The sequence below is a fragment of the Silurus meridionalis genome, chromosome 17 (genome assembly GCF_014805685.1).
Source record: "Silurus meridionalis isolate SWU-2019-XX chromosome 17, ASM1480568v1, whole genome shotgun sequence".
Lineage (NCBI taxonomy): Eukaryota > Metazoa > Chordata > Actinopteri > Siluriformes > Siluridae > Silurus > Silurus meridionalis.
This window is the reverse complement of record NC_060900.1, coordinates 27964366-27977592: the sequence shown is the minus strand read 5'-3', so window position 1 is coordinate 27977592 and position 13227 is coordinate 27964366. Positions and strand designations below refer to the sequence as shown.

Below are 13227 nucleotides of genomic sequence, written 5' to 3'. Positions count from 1 at the left end.
AATCAACTTGATACAAACGATGCTAAAAATGCACCTAATGAGCCTTGTCCTTGCACAGTAAGATAGATCATGTCAAGCTGTTTTATCTCCCGTCACGTCATCGGCTCATTGTGATAAATATGGCTGCGTTAGCAGACCTTTTCACCCCGTGTGTCATCTTTTTTATTGGACATATTGTGTGGGTGAACTCATTTTCAGCCCATTAACATATATAATACCTGGTCATGAGGTCATGAGGTCATGAGGTTATCAAATTCAGCTACCCTCTTTACCTCCTACCGTTAAAATACAAGAAACAGAATTTGATTTGAATTTGTGCATATCTTGTTAAAAACTTGTAGCCTGACAAGAGATTTCACTGTTCAGTCCTTCATGTTCTAGTGCTCAAATGCAAATGCTTCTGCAGCTGTAAGACGATAATCCTAAAAACATCAGCTACTTTCGAATGGACAGATTTGATTAGCTTTGTAAATCCATTTGTCGACTCACTCTGCAATTCTATTAGGCGTTGCCCGTTGCTGATCAGCTCTGCGCTCGGAGCCAGGACTGCATGGGTGTAAACGTTAATGAACTCAACAAATGTATAAATAAACAGACTTGGTGCATAAATTAATAACTGAAATCCGTCATTCGTACAATTTTTATCAACATGATGACTTACAAACAACCTCCATGTCTCTACACCCTACTCTACAACCTCATGGATAATTCAATTTACCCGTTTTCTGTAAGTGTTTTATCCTTGTCTATTGCAGAATAATACGCACATACTTATACCTTCAGGCAGGTTCTTGGAAAGTAGGAAGAAACCAGTGAACCTTTTGTAGAAGAAAATCCTGAGAGTTCATGAGCAATCCAGGGACTCTGGAGCTGTGAGGCTGCAATGCACCACCATGCCATTTAATTTCATTTATCATATTTATACAGTATTTTACACTACAAAGATACAAGTGTTCAGAAATGGGAAGTCATTTTAAAGTACAAATACTTTGTTATTGTATTTAAGTAGATTTTTCTGGTATCAGTATTTTACTTCATTATTTATTTATTTTTTACTTTCTACTTTCACTTGTTACATTTTTACACAAATATCTGTACTTTAGTCTTAATCTGTTTGATGACGATCAATATTTCCTCTTCTCATTGCGCCGTTTTTCAGAACATCAACCTGTTTCCTGTCATTGTGCTGCTTTTTCAATCCACTGCTGCATGATTTCCTCTCTCACACCACAGACGTAGACTAGTTTCTGAAGTTTACAGTGAGCAGGCAGGAGGCAGTAAGAAGTCTGGGGTTAACGTGGATGAGACAGAGGGAGTCAGTGATGAGAACATGACTGAGAACAGAGACATTCCTGATCACCTGATCATCATCATCTTCTCTCTGCTTGTGTTCTATATGGTGGATCTTCAGTCTGAATACATTCATTAGAGAACAACATTTAAAATTATTTTATATTAATATATTAATATGATGTGGTTCAGTTTCCAGCGTGACACTAAAACAGGTCGTAATAATCACTACTTTTTACTGAAGAACATCTCAGAAAAGAGAAAAAATGTAGTCAGTACTTGAAATTTTACCAAAGTATTTTAAAAGAAGAGTATCTGTACGTCTACCTGAGTAAAGCATGTGTGTACTTTTGTGTTTGTTTCAGGTCTGTGGTTCTGTGACCTTCCGATCCAGAATCCACTGTCTTAACTACTGAGCTACAAATCAGATATACTGTAAATAGTGTATCAAGAAATAAGATAAATTTGATTTAATACTCTAAGTTAGATTGCATAATCTGAATCTATTTCTCTTACTGTAATGTAATGTCTTATTAAAAGCTCTTTTCTCTTTACTGCACAGTTAAGGACACTACAGGACTCTTTGTAAAGTACAGTATTTGTGTAAATGTACTTCATTACTGTTCTTTTAATGAGAATCAGAGATATATGAACTATTACTCTCTACTCAACTACATTTAAAATGCAATAGATGCACTTTTTACTCCACTGTATTTTAATAGACGATGAGCTATGATGTCATTCCACTCCCCGACCTGCATCTGCTGCCTCTGAGCGACTTTTTTTATTTGCGTTGGCCTCGTTTTCAGTCCAAAAAGAGCTTGAATAACTTCCAAAAACTTTGAGAATCAGTTTTTGTTGAAGTTGAATGAAAATAACACTGAGAGAGGCATGAAATCACAGTTAGCTCTGAATATTTGGTTTTACTTTATCTAAAAATATTTACTTTCATTTTATTTGTCCATTGAATACTAATGTTTCTTCTACTCTGTGACATGATACTGTACTTTTATCTGTTAAGTAAAGATCCCTTTTTTTTCAAAGATTGCTTGATTATTACTACTTTACTCAGTTGTTGTGTGGATGGTTAATGCAGTGTTGATGTGCATAGTTTGATTTGTATGTTAGGAAATAAAACCTCAACTGTTTTTGGCTTTTGACAAACGTGTGTGTTGGTGTTTTATAATCATGCAACTACGTTTAATAGAGTCAAATACTCTACTCTACTGTTCATATCAGATTCTCGAAGACTTTTACTCACGTCATAATGAAATTTGTAAATTTTAGTTTTGCAGTAGGGGATGTATACTTTTACTCAAGTAGGATTTTCAGGTACTCTTTAAACCTCTGCTCTACAATACAACCAACATTGAATGTGACCTCATACAAATACAATCAGAAAGTCTAACTCTAACAATTACGTAACAGCTACATCTCGAAATTGTGATTGGCTTTTTTTTTTTTAGCGTTTAGTCAATAATGTACATGCATATGGCATCATTTTACTTAAAATGAAATTGCAAAACCATACAATTTTACTTTTAAAATTAGTTTTACAGCAGTATCAAGAAAGTTACTGTAGTTCCCGGAAAGAAAACGAACATTTCCATTACAGGAGAACAGTAGAGCTTCAAAAAAAGTATGTCTGGAAGCTTCTCCATGCAAGCAAGAGATACGTGTTATAAAGTGCAAATACAGCAAGAAGCCAGTATGTATTATATGGCAGCTGAGTAAGTTAAGTGTTTATTATTATTATATTAACATAAGTTAATTATTAAACTGTATGTAATTAGGGGAGTTATTTAAAGGAGTCTCCAGTTTCAGCATTTTTTAAAGCAGTAAATGTAGGCTTCCTGGCACTGACTTCCTGATAACATGTCAATTTACTTTTCATTTTATGGGAAAATGATGAAGCCGATGAAAAATAAAACTTCAGTGTGGTCAGAGTATCTCACAGTGATTCACGAGGTCATATCACAGAACCACTATTGTCCATTGTTTTCCTATAACCACATGCTCCATCTGGTATTATTACTATTTTATGAAACCAGTTAGATTTAAAACAAGCTACTGGTTATTGTTAGAGTTTGCATGTTTGTCATGATTTTATGGACCTCTGGTAAACTGGTTGATCTGCTGAACAGAATTATGGGAAAATCTATGGGGAAAAATTGACCATTGACAGAAATGAGGTATCCTTTTGCCTTGTTGACTTGGTAGGATTGAACTACACAAAGGTAACATTATGAGCTCTAAGTTCTTCACCTTAAGTTCTTTTGGATGGTCCACCATGCTTATGGAACTGGTGACCAAAAAGTTGCTTGTTATGATGTGCAGTGATGCCATCAAACATGGCCAAAATAAAGTACCTCAAAAGGCAGCTATCTGGAACAAGCTTGATTATCTAGCCAAAATGGATGTCTGTAGGTGTAGGTGACCCTTTTATAATGGAATATTTAAAAGATATATTCAGTACAGTTTGTATGCATATCTGCAATGTTCTGGTTGGTTTCTTTCATGGTTTACTGATTGTGAAAGCACTTCTAATCCAACATGACCTCATTATTATATCCTACTCGATGTTCAACACTCAATGTTCAACACTGGATTACTGTCAGAAGGTTGTGAGTTTCCAGCGTAGGATCTTAAAGCAAGACCGTTAACCCTCAATTGATAAGTGATATCCATTTTTAAATGTGAGTCACTTTAGAATGAGCTAAATCAGTTTCAGAAGGTGTCTCAGCAGAATTTAAAGTTCCTGAATCACCAGACTGTATTTGGCCAAGGCTCAGTTTTAAAGGTTCCTATTAGTCTTTAAATCATTTATTACCTAGGAAATATTAAATCTCCCATCTTCTCTTGGCTAGAGAGGTTTCTCCATTTATTCATTGGACTCAGGGGATCATCTGCACTGTGAGGTCCTCTGGGTCTTGGATTGTTCAAGGACGGCTCATATCCCAGAAGACACTTATATAAGATGTAACGACAGATGGTGAAAGAAGGGAGATTGAGGATCTGGGGAGATGAAGAGATGCCAATGGGACCTGCATGTCCTCTAGAGCAGGAAAAGAATTATTCTCTTTTTCATCAAAATTTCTATGACAACATCACATCAGGTGCTGTCATGGAGTCCCGCAGGAATGTTCTTTGAATTATAAAGAGGGGGAAGAATCTAATTAGAATAAAATTTATATGAAAAGTTGGAGCTGTGCAGCAAAATGAATCACTATTAAACACATTCATTCTCAGCTGCAGTGGATATACAGTTATCGCAGCCTTTTCCCTTCCTTTGAGTTGCATGAAAGGAAAAATCAACTATCAATATACGACCACCAACTGCACAAAAGATTTCTTTTCTAATGAAAATCTTCCAGCCATTTTCACTCGATGCAGTGGGAATTCAGTCCCGAATTATCTCTACCTCAAAAGTGTGTTGTAGCAGTGCATTAGTCCTTCAGTCTTCCAGCTCGCTCAACTCCTCCTCCTCCTCTGTACACTCTGCTCTGCTCAAACCGACTAGCATACAACGCTCCACATTTCCTGCTATTACTGCTGCCAACACTATTCAGTCATACAGATCACACAGATCTTCTGCTGTAACTCAGCACACGGACTGTACATCATGTTCTCAATGAAATGAGGCCTGGGCCTTGGTTTGGTCCAACATCTCCAATACTTCTTTTGACAAAATATTGAGGAAGAAAAGAATTTTGACTGGGGTTGCGAACCGGCATTAATTAGAAATGTATATAAACTGTTTTATATGCAAACATTAATATAAACATTTGGTTGTTCATAAGTGGACATGAATGCAAACTAATACAAATCTTTTTTTAAATGACATTTTTGATTTAATTGTTGGTACAATTTTGTTGAGCAATAGTTTACACACAGCACGAGGAAGTTTTGAACATAAAAGTAAGTCATATTTATATAATTTATGTAATAAATACTGACAATATAATAATGACATTTTTTTGACATTATTTTGTGTGCAGGATTTAGGAAATCATGTGTTATGTTATGGAGGAATGCAAAGTGCATGTATGGGGCATGTAGATCATGTGACTGACCTGCAGGGTACAAATTCAACTGAAACTGAATTAAATCTGTTTAATTTACATTTTACATTTAATTTCCCTGTTATAGACTAACCTGCAATTTTGTAAATTCCAAGTTTATTCCCATTAATTCCCATTGAAATTCCAATGAAAATTTCCAGTATCGAAAATTCCTGAAATTTTGCATTTTTGAGTAACATTTGCGTTTTTTCTTCCCTCTCGTCAAACACAACTGTAACTGAGCTAGCTAACTTCTCAAAGGGTTAGCGAAAATACAGCGCTGACCAACACACTAGTATTGGAATTGCTCAGTCTATCACAACCATCATAATCCAAAAAGATTTAATATATTCCAGAATAGAGATTTGCTTTTATCACATCAGAAGTGAGAACCTGGACAAATGAAGAAAAGCATGCATCCATGATACTGTGATAACCGTATGTGAATCTAATTTTAGATAGACTCCTACATGTCTTGACAGGGATCCCTGTAAATGTCTTTCACCTCCGCTTTGATCAGCATACACACTTTTTCTGCACACCGAGGCTAAACTGGAGCGTTTAAACAGGCTTTCAGTGGGACACACAAACCTCATCAGACGTGGATTATTACTGTGGTTTCACCTTCACTTGATGGTATGTTCCTCTTTTTGATCATCTGATTCCACATGTAGTTTTCTGTTATAATAACCTCCACTCTTCTGAGGAGATGTTCCACTAGAATTTGTGGAGATTTGTTCTTATTCATCCACAAGGGATTAATAAAGTCTGGTACAGATCAAGGTAAAGTGAGGAGGTCTGGGGTGCAGGTCAGTCAAGTCAAGGTTATTTCTATTGCGCTTTTCACAACAGACATCGTCTCAAAGCAGCTTTACAGAATTTAACAGTGAAGGTGTACAATGTGTGTTTATCCCTGATGAGCAGCCATGGAGACTGTGGTAAAGGAAAAACTCCCTTAGATGTTATGAGGAAGAAACCTTGAGAGGAACCAGACTCAAAAGCAGAACCTCATCCTCATTCGGGTGACATCAAGAGTTTGATTATAGTCTTTAAACAATCCAGAACACTGGAGAGTGAGAACTAACATGAGCACTGGAGTGTGTGATTATGAGTAATGTTCTTTCTACAGTCTTACATGCAGCTAAGATTATGGAACCAGGAGCTACTGAGCAACTCATAAAATAAAATAGTTGTTAGTGCTCCAATTCATCCCAAAGGTGCTAAATAGGTTTGAGATCAGACCTATAAAGCAGGAGATCTTCATGGAAAGCATGGAGCTGGCTTTATCATTCTGGAACAGGTTTGGGTCTTCTAGTGGAAGTGTAGAGAAAATGTCATGCTCCTGCATAAAGAGACGACCAATACAATTGTGTACCTTCAACGTCCGGTTTGGAGGAGAGCCATGTATGGATGGATATAGTGTATAACACAGTGACCTCAATCAGATTGTTGTTGGCGTCTGAACGATGACCCAAAATCACAGGAATGCTTTAAAACCAGATCTCAGAGGGTTCTCTGGTAGCTGTGAATGTGTCACCAGTCTCTGATGAGGTTCCACCTAAAGATCTCCAAGATCTCATCAGTGAAACCTTAAGCAGAACATTTCAAGGCTGTTTAATGGGGGAAAAAAACTCCCCACATACAATGGTTTCCCCACTGTAATGCATCTAATTAAGCTTGTCTGCTAATTATCAAAGCTTTTATGACATAAAAAAAGGTGTGTGCTGGAGCATTACAGAATGACCACGAGGTTCACATGAAATCAATCAGGTATTGATTACTTCAAGGCCTTTACCAGCTACATAGACTAGGCGTGGTGCGTTTATCATTATTGCGTGACGTAAAAATCGATATCTCGTGACAAACCTATCAATCTAAGAATAGAAAACGAAATGGTGCAGGCTCTCGTATTATATTGTATCTCGCATTATATCGAATGCAAATACTGATACGTATCGAAGGCAGGCGTTATATTGAAGGTGGGCGTTGTGATGTATTTAAAGCATTCATTCATTCCTCTGTAGTATCCGCCTGTTCAAGATGCTGGTCGAATGCTACATTTTGGTTTTGTGAAACGAAACTAGAACATCGCCAAAAGGTCACAAAAATAGATCAAAATGTAAGGAGTAAGGAGAGGTGAAATGAAAACAGTTCCATAGACTCATCACAAACTGGAGTGATGCAGCTGAGGTTGAGGAACTGTCCCAGTCAAAATTCCCACAGCAAAAGGTTATGTTTCTGCGGGAAAGACGATTTCTAGTTCAGGCCACGCCCATTTTGAGGTAAAAATCCAGATATTGTTCATTGTGCACTACATAGTAACATTTATTGCGTTACAACCTTACAATCAATAGCTCAATATCTTCCTCTCTCTGAGATTATCCATAATGGCATCTCAGCAGAAAGTGTTCAGTGGGGCATTGTGCTTGAGTTAAACTACATACGAAAGCATAATGAGCTGTGATATAAGATGCAGCGTGTTCCAATAGTCTTTAAAAATAAACAATTATTTTTATTATTTATCCAAATAATTGTGGACACATGGACACCATAATATTTGAATGTACTTTCTATTCTATATTCAGTCCCTATTTGCTGTTATAATAAAATCCACTCTTCTTATGTTTTACTAGATTTGGAGTTGTGGAGATTTGTGCTCATTTTGCCAATGTGTTAATGAAGTCAGGTTCTGATGTAGGTGAGGTGAGGAGGCCTGAGGTGCAGCCAGTCTTGTTCATCCCAAGATCTTCCATTAAACTATATCTTCATGGTGCTGGCTTTGGGTCTCCTAGTTCTTAAAAACGTTGCAACCCAAATAGTATGTCTAAGAACATCGACTGATGTAATTTACATGCAGATTTACACGCTGAACCAACCATCTAATCCACCATTTTCACCATTTCATCATCAAATAAACAATGAAGTATACGTATTGTTTCACGTGTTTTAATGCACTACATTAATATTCCCTCATTTAGTTTAATAAATTTGTAATAATACATTTAAGGTCCAGTTTATGAACCACTGGACGACTACATCTAATGAAGTGCAATGGATTCGGAATGAACCAAAACAAATGTCAATAGGCGAACAGGGAAAATGGTCTGTACCCAGAGGCACAGTATACACGTGCTGAACAGGCGTTTCTAGAGCCACATGATTGAAATTACCTGTGTGTGGTTCAAGCCTACGAGGTTGCTGTTGTTTATAGATGTTTCTAGACCATGTGCTTCAAAAATAAACCACTGTTCAGATTTCAGCAGTAATGGCATGAAGGATATTAACAAAAAATGATGACACATATGACAATAATGAATAATAATCTAATTAAAGCTTTGAATTGTTTGAGGCTTAATCATGATCAGGCATGGTCTTTAAAATAGCTATTAATTTCCTATTTTTGCAAATTTAGCAGTCTGGAGTCCACCCACCGGATTGGCACATACCTTTCGCAGTGTTCACAGTTTTCTATGCTTTTATTCTAACATCATGCACAAATATACACATGGAAAATCCACCTGCCTAATATTGTGTTGGTTCCTCTTTTTCTGCCAAAACAGTCCAGAGCATGAACTTCTTCAGCAGTTTGAGCTACAGGAGCTCGTCTGTTGGATCGGAACCACACGGACCCGCCTTCACTCCTCACGTGCATCGATGAGCCTCGGCTGCCCACGACCCTGTCGCCGGTTCACCACTGTTCCTTCCTTGGAGCACTTTTGATAGATTCTGTCCACTGCAGACCACAAAAGCTGCAATTTTGGAGACGCTCTGACCCAGTCGTCTAGACATCCCAATTTGTCAAACTCGCCCAAATCCTTACGCTCACCCATTTTTCCCGCTTCTTCGAAGACTCACTAACTTTGAGGACAAAATGTACTCTTGCTGCATAATGTTTCCCACCCACTAACAGGTACCATGATGAAGAACTAATCAGTGTTATTCACTTCACCACTCATAATGTCATAATGTGATGCCTGATCAGTATATTTCATGCCATGGTACAGTACATGATTCTATCATTTGTGTACAATGCATGTGTTTGTATTGCTGAAACTGCCCATGAGATTCAGGGTGAAATATTAATAATGGTGCTGGATGTAATACAGCTTGTTGAATAGATTCAAGGTTATAGTCACAAATAAGTGAGACACACCAATGCTACACAAAAAAGCACTTTATAATCCTTGAATATTGTGTCACTGTAGCAAGTAGTTAAAAACTGTAAATGCTGCAGCTAAACCCCTAGTAACAAGTACAATTCAAATGCTTTTCTTCTGCCCAAACTACACAATATGGGCAAAAGAATTGTGGGACTTTTCCACCTATAAGTGGTTCTTCCCCAAACTGTTACCACAAAGATGGAGGCACACAACTGTATACAATGCCTTTGGATGCAGTTGCAAAAAATTCTAACATCACTGGAATTAGGAGACGCTGACTGCACCCGAGGCCTCCTCACCTCACCTTCATTAGTACCTGACTTTACTACTACACCTGTGGCTGAATGAGTAGAAATCTCCACAATCTCTAGTAGAACATCCAGGAGAGTGGAGCTTATTATAAGAGCAAAAGGGCAAGTGCAAGGCACAGTTGTGTAAGTTTTTCTCCTTTCATCTTTCCATCCATCACTCTGAAAGATGTTACTGTTGCAGTGCAAAAAAAAACTCCTCTCCGGCCCACACACATCTTCTATCTCCTGCGTGCTGTAGCTAATCACCAGCAATAATGTGACAAGCTCCTGTAATTTACTCCATATGGATGTTAAACGGACTGCTGTCATGTTTACTCTCACCGAGCCGAGCACCACGCGGGCCCTCTGACGTTTAGGAAACGATCTGATTTGGATGTGAAATGCTGCTGCTATCTGTCTTACAGAAACTCTGATTCATTGCCAATCCATCCTGAATAGTTACAGAGGTGCCAAGACTGCTAACAAGAAAGTCCTTGTAGGCAGAGAGAAAGCACCACGGAATATTGCTACAAAAATGGCAGTGTATGTTTGTAGATTTGTGAAAAAATATGTGGCAAATATTACATGCAGGTGTGCATGAGAAAATGTTACCCCCTGTGCAGGTGTGTATAAAGAAATGTTACCCCTGTGCAGGTGTGCATAAGGAAATGTTACCCCTGTGCAGGTGTGTATAAAGAAATGTTACCCCTGTGCAGGTGTGTATAAAGAAATGTTACCCCTGTGCAGGTGTGCATAAGGAAATGTTACCCCTGTGCAGGTGTGTATAAAGAAATGTTACCCCTGTGCAGGTGTGTATAAAGAAATGTTACCCCTGTGCAGGTGTGCATAAGGAAACGTTACCCCTGTGCAGGTGTGCATAAGGAAATGTTACCCTGTGCAGGTGTTGATGAGAAAATGTTACCCCTAGGCAGGTGTGTATAAGAAAAGTAACAATTTTGCGATTGTTTTTGAGGAAATAATTTGCTATTTGTAATAAAAATATTGGAATTGATAACTAATTCAATGCATCACGTGACACAGGAGAACCTCTTTGCAGAATGTGTTATTAAACTCTTTGTAACAAATAGATCGCTTTTTTATCTTTCTCTCACCTGTACATCTTATTTTGAGGTGATACCTGATGCGCCGTATCTAACACTTTATACGTCTCGGCAGAACTTTCCAGAAAACTTGTATGTAAGGACACTGTCAGCAGCATGCATGAGAAATGAAGCTGTAAGTGGATTTAGGCACAGGGGAATTTCCTAAGAGTCCTTAATGGATCTCATCCGCCTTTTTTCGCAAGAGCCTGAACTGCTGCTACACAGTCAGCAAACTTCACCTCGAGGAAGTGTGTACCACTTGTGTATATGTAAAAAAAACTGGTGTCACTATTACAGAAGGGGCTATAAAATAGTTTTGCAGCAAGTCTGTATCGGTTTCTTGCAAGAATCGCATGTGGATTTGACTAATTACTGATTTGCATCGAACGATTGATAGATAGATATATTTGGTCCACGGTTACATTTGATATAAAGTCAAAAAAGGAAAACAGATGCACTCACCCTAGCGTTGTCATAGTTACAATGGTGTACCAGAAGGAGGCTGGAATGCTGGTAAAATTGGTTTCCTTGGTGCCTTTTTCAGCATAAAACATGACTGTGGCAAATATAATGATGGCCATAGTGAGGGAGAAGAGGAGGAAACCAAGCTCCGAGGCACAGCTCTTCAACGTGTAGCCGAGGATACGAAGCCCCTGTGAGTGACGCGAGAACTTGAAGATGCGGAAGACCCGAAAGACTCGTAGTGTAACAAAAGCACCGCTCACGTCCTCATTCTCGGGCATGACCAAGCCAATGTAGTAGGGCATGATGGCCACGACATCGATGACGCTCATCACCGAGCGCATGAACTTGCAGCGGCTGGGGGCGGCGAATAACCTCATCAGGTACTCGAATGTGAAAATGAGCACGCATGCCGTATCCATGCAGAAGAAGGCCATGGTGTACTTCTCACCACACGGCAAGTCCTTCAAGCTGCCTTTGGGGGCCCGGCACGGCACGGTCTCCACTACGTTAGCGATAACTGAGACGGCGATGAAGAAGCCTGTGACGTAGTAGAACACCAGAGCCATGGTGCTGGTGTGAGGATTCTCGAAAGCTCTCCATAAGCGTTCTCGAGACGTGCTGTTTGGAGGTAAAGGGAGGTCCGTTGTCATCTCGGCCTCTGTGTCCTCAGCCAGCCTTTCCTGGTTTTCCTTTTTGCGGTCACGGTACTCTTCCATGCAGCAGTCCCCGATAATGTCCGAAACAATGCCGTAGAAAGCCAGCTCCTCATCAAAAGCTTGGATGCACTCCTGCCGGGGGTAGTGCAGCTTTCCTGTGCGATAGAAGTTCAGGATGTGACGAAACATCTCCGGGTCCCTGTCAAAGAAATATTCCTGAGTATCTTCATTGTAGAAGAATTCCTTTTCAGAGCTTCCTAGCAACGTGTCAGGATACCGGTCCAGGGTATTTTTCCACGTTTGGAATCGAAGCCCACTCACGTTAACTATCAGGATCTCATCGCTGCGGCTCTTCTTATCGACAGGAGGTTTGGGCATGGTCTTTTTGGCCAGAGGAAGCCAGCCAACCGCTGCTGCCCGGGCAAAGGGTAACCATGTTGCGACTCCGGCAGCCATTTCTGTTTGCTGAGTTTTTAAAGATTATTTGAGAGTCCAGAAAATGGTGTTTGACCCTGAGGTGATCTCTGTAAGCTTTCTTCAAGTAAGAGGAACAAAACTGCCTTTCAAACTAATCATTCAAGCTGTAGGTTTGGTTTTATTTTCAGCAAGAGCTTTTTTTATTCCAGCCTGTCTGCCCATTTAACTCCTCCGAGGTTTCAGTCAAATTTCATCATCATCTTTAGGTAAAAAAACCTTGCGACAGTCCCACTGGACTAGCGAGGATACATCTTATGCCATTTAACATCACATTGTGTCTGTAACACAAAGAAAACAGGCCCTTCAAACAGACCTGGGGTCCATTCAAATTCCCTCCTCAGGGCCTTTTTCACTGCAAGTTCCTCTTCATAAAACCATTTTATGGTAAGCCGAGTGTCTCTGGCTGACACACGGCGATTTCAAATTCGTATTAAATTGTGATGATGGTCTCTGAAAATGCAAGATAGGCAAATCACGCTTTACCGCTCTCACTCTTTCTCTTTCTCTTTCTCTTGTTCTTGCTCCAGAGCTTTGATGCTGAGTGGCTCCCCTCCCTTGCAAGTGAAGCTTAAGTGGTTACTCGATTTCAGCGATGGTCGACGAGACTTTTGAATGAAGATCTCGGGATCGCAGATGCCTCTATTCCATATACGGCGAGTTCCTTAATGTCCCTGTCAGAACAAACACAACAAGGGCTCAGATATTGTACAGCTCTGGATGTGGAA

The 13227-nt window shown here is 39.3% G+C and overlaps 1 protein-coding gene across 1 annotated transcript in view; it reads right to left on the bottom strand.

The window, feature by feature from the left end:
• Positions 1-13227, bottom strand: part of kcnd1 (potassium voltage-gated channel, Shal-related subfamily, member 1) — an 88026-nt gene that overhangs the window by 73425 nt on the left and 1374 nt on the right. Inside the window, exon 2 of the mRNA XM_046870282.1 lies at positions 11367-13173. Coding sequence (XP_046726238.1) covers positions 11367-12481 — 1115 coding nt within the window. The 5' untranslated portion in view covers positions 12482-13173. The remainder of the gene's footprint in view (positions 1-11366; positions 13174-13227) is intronic.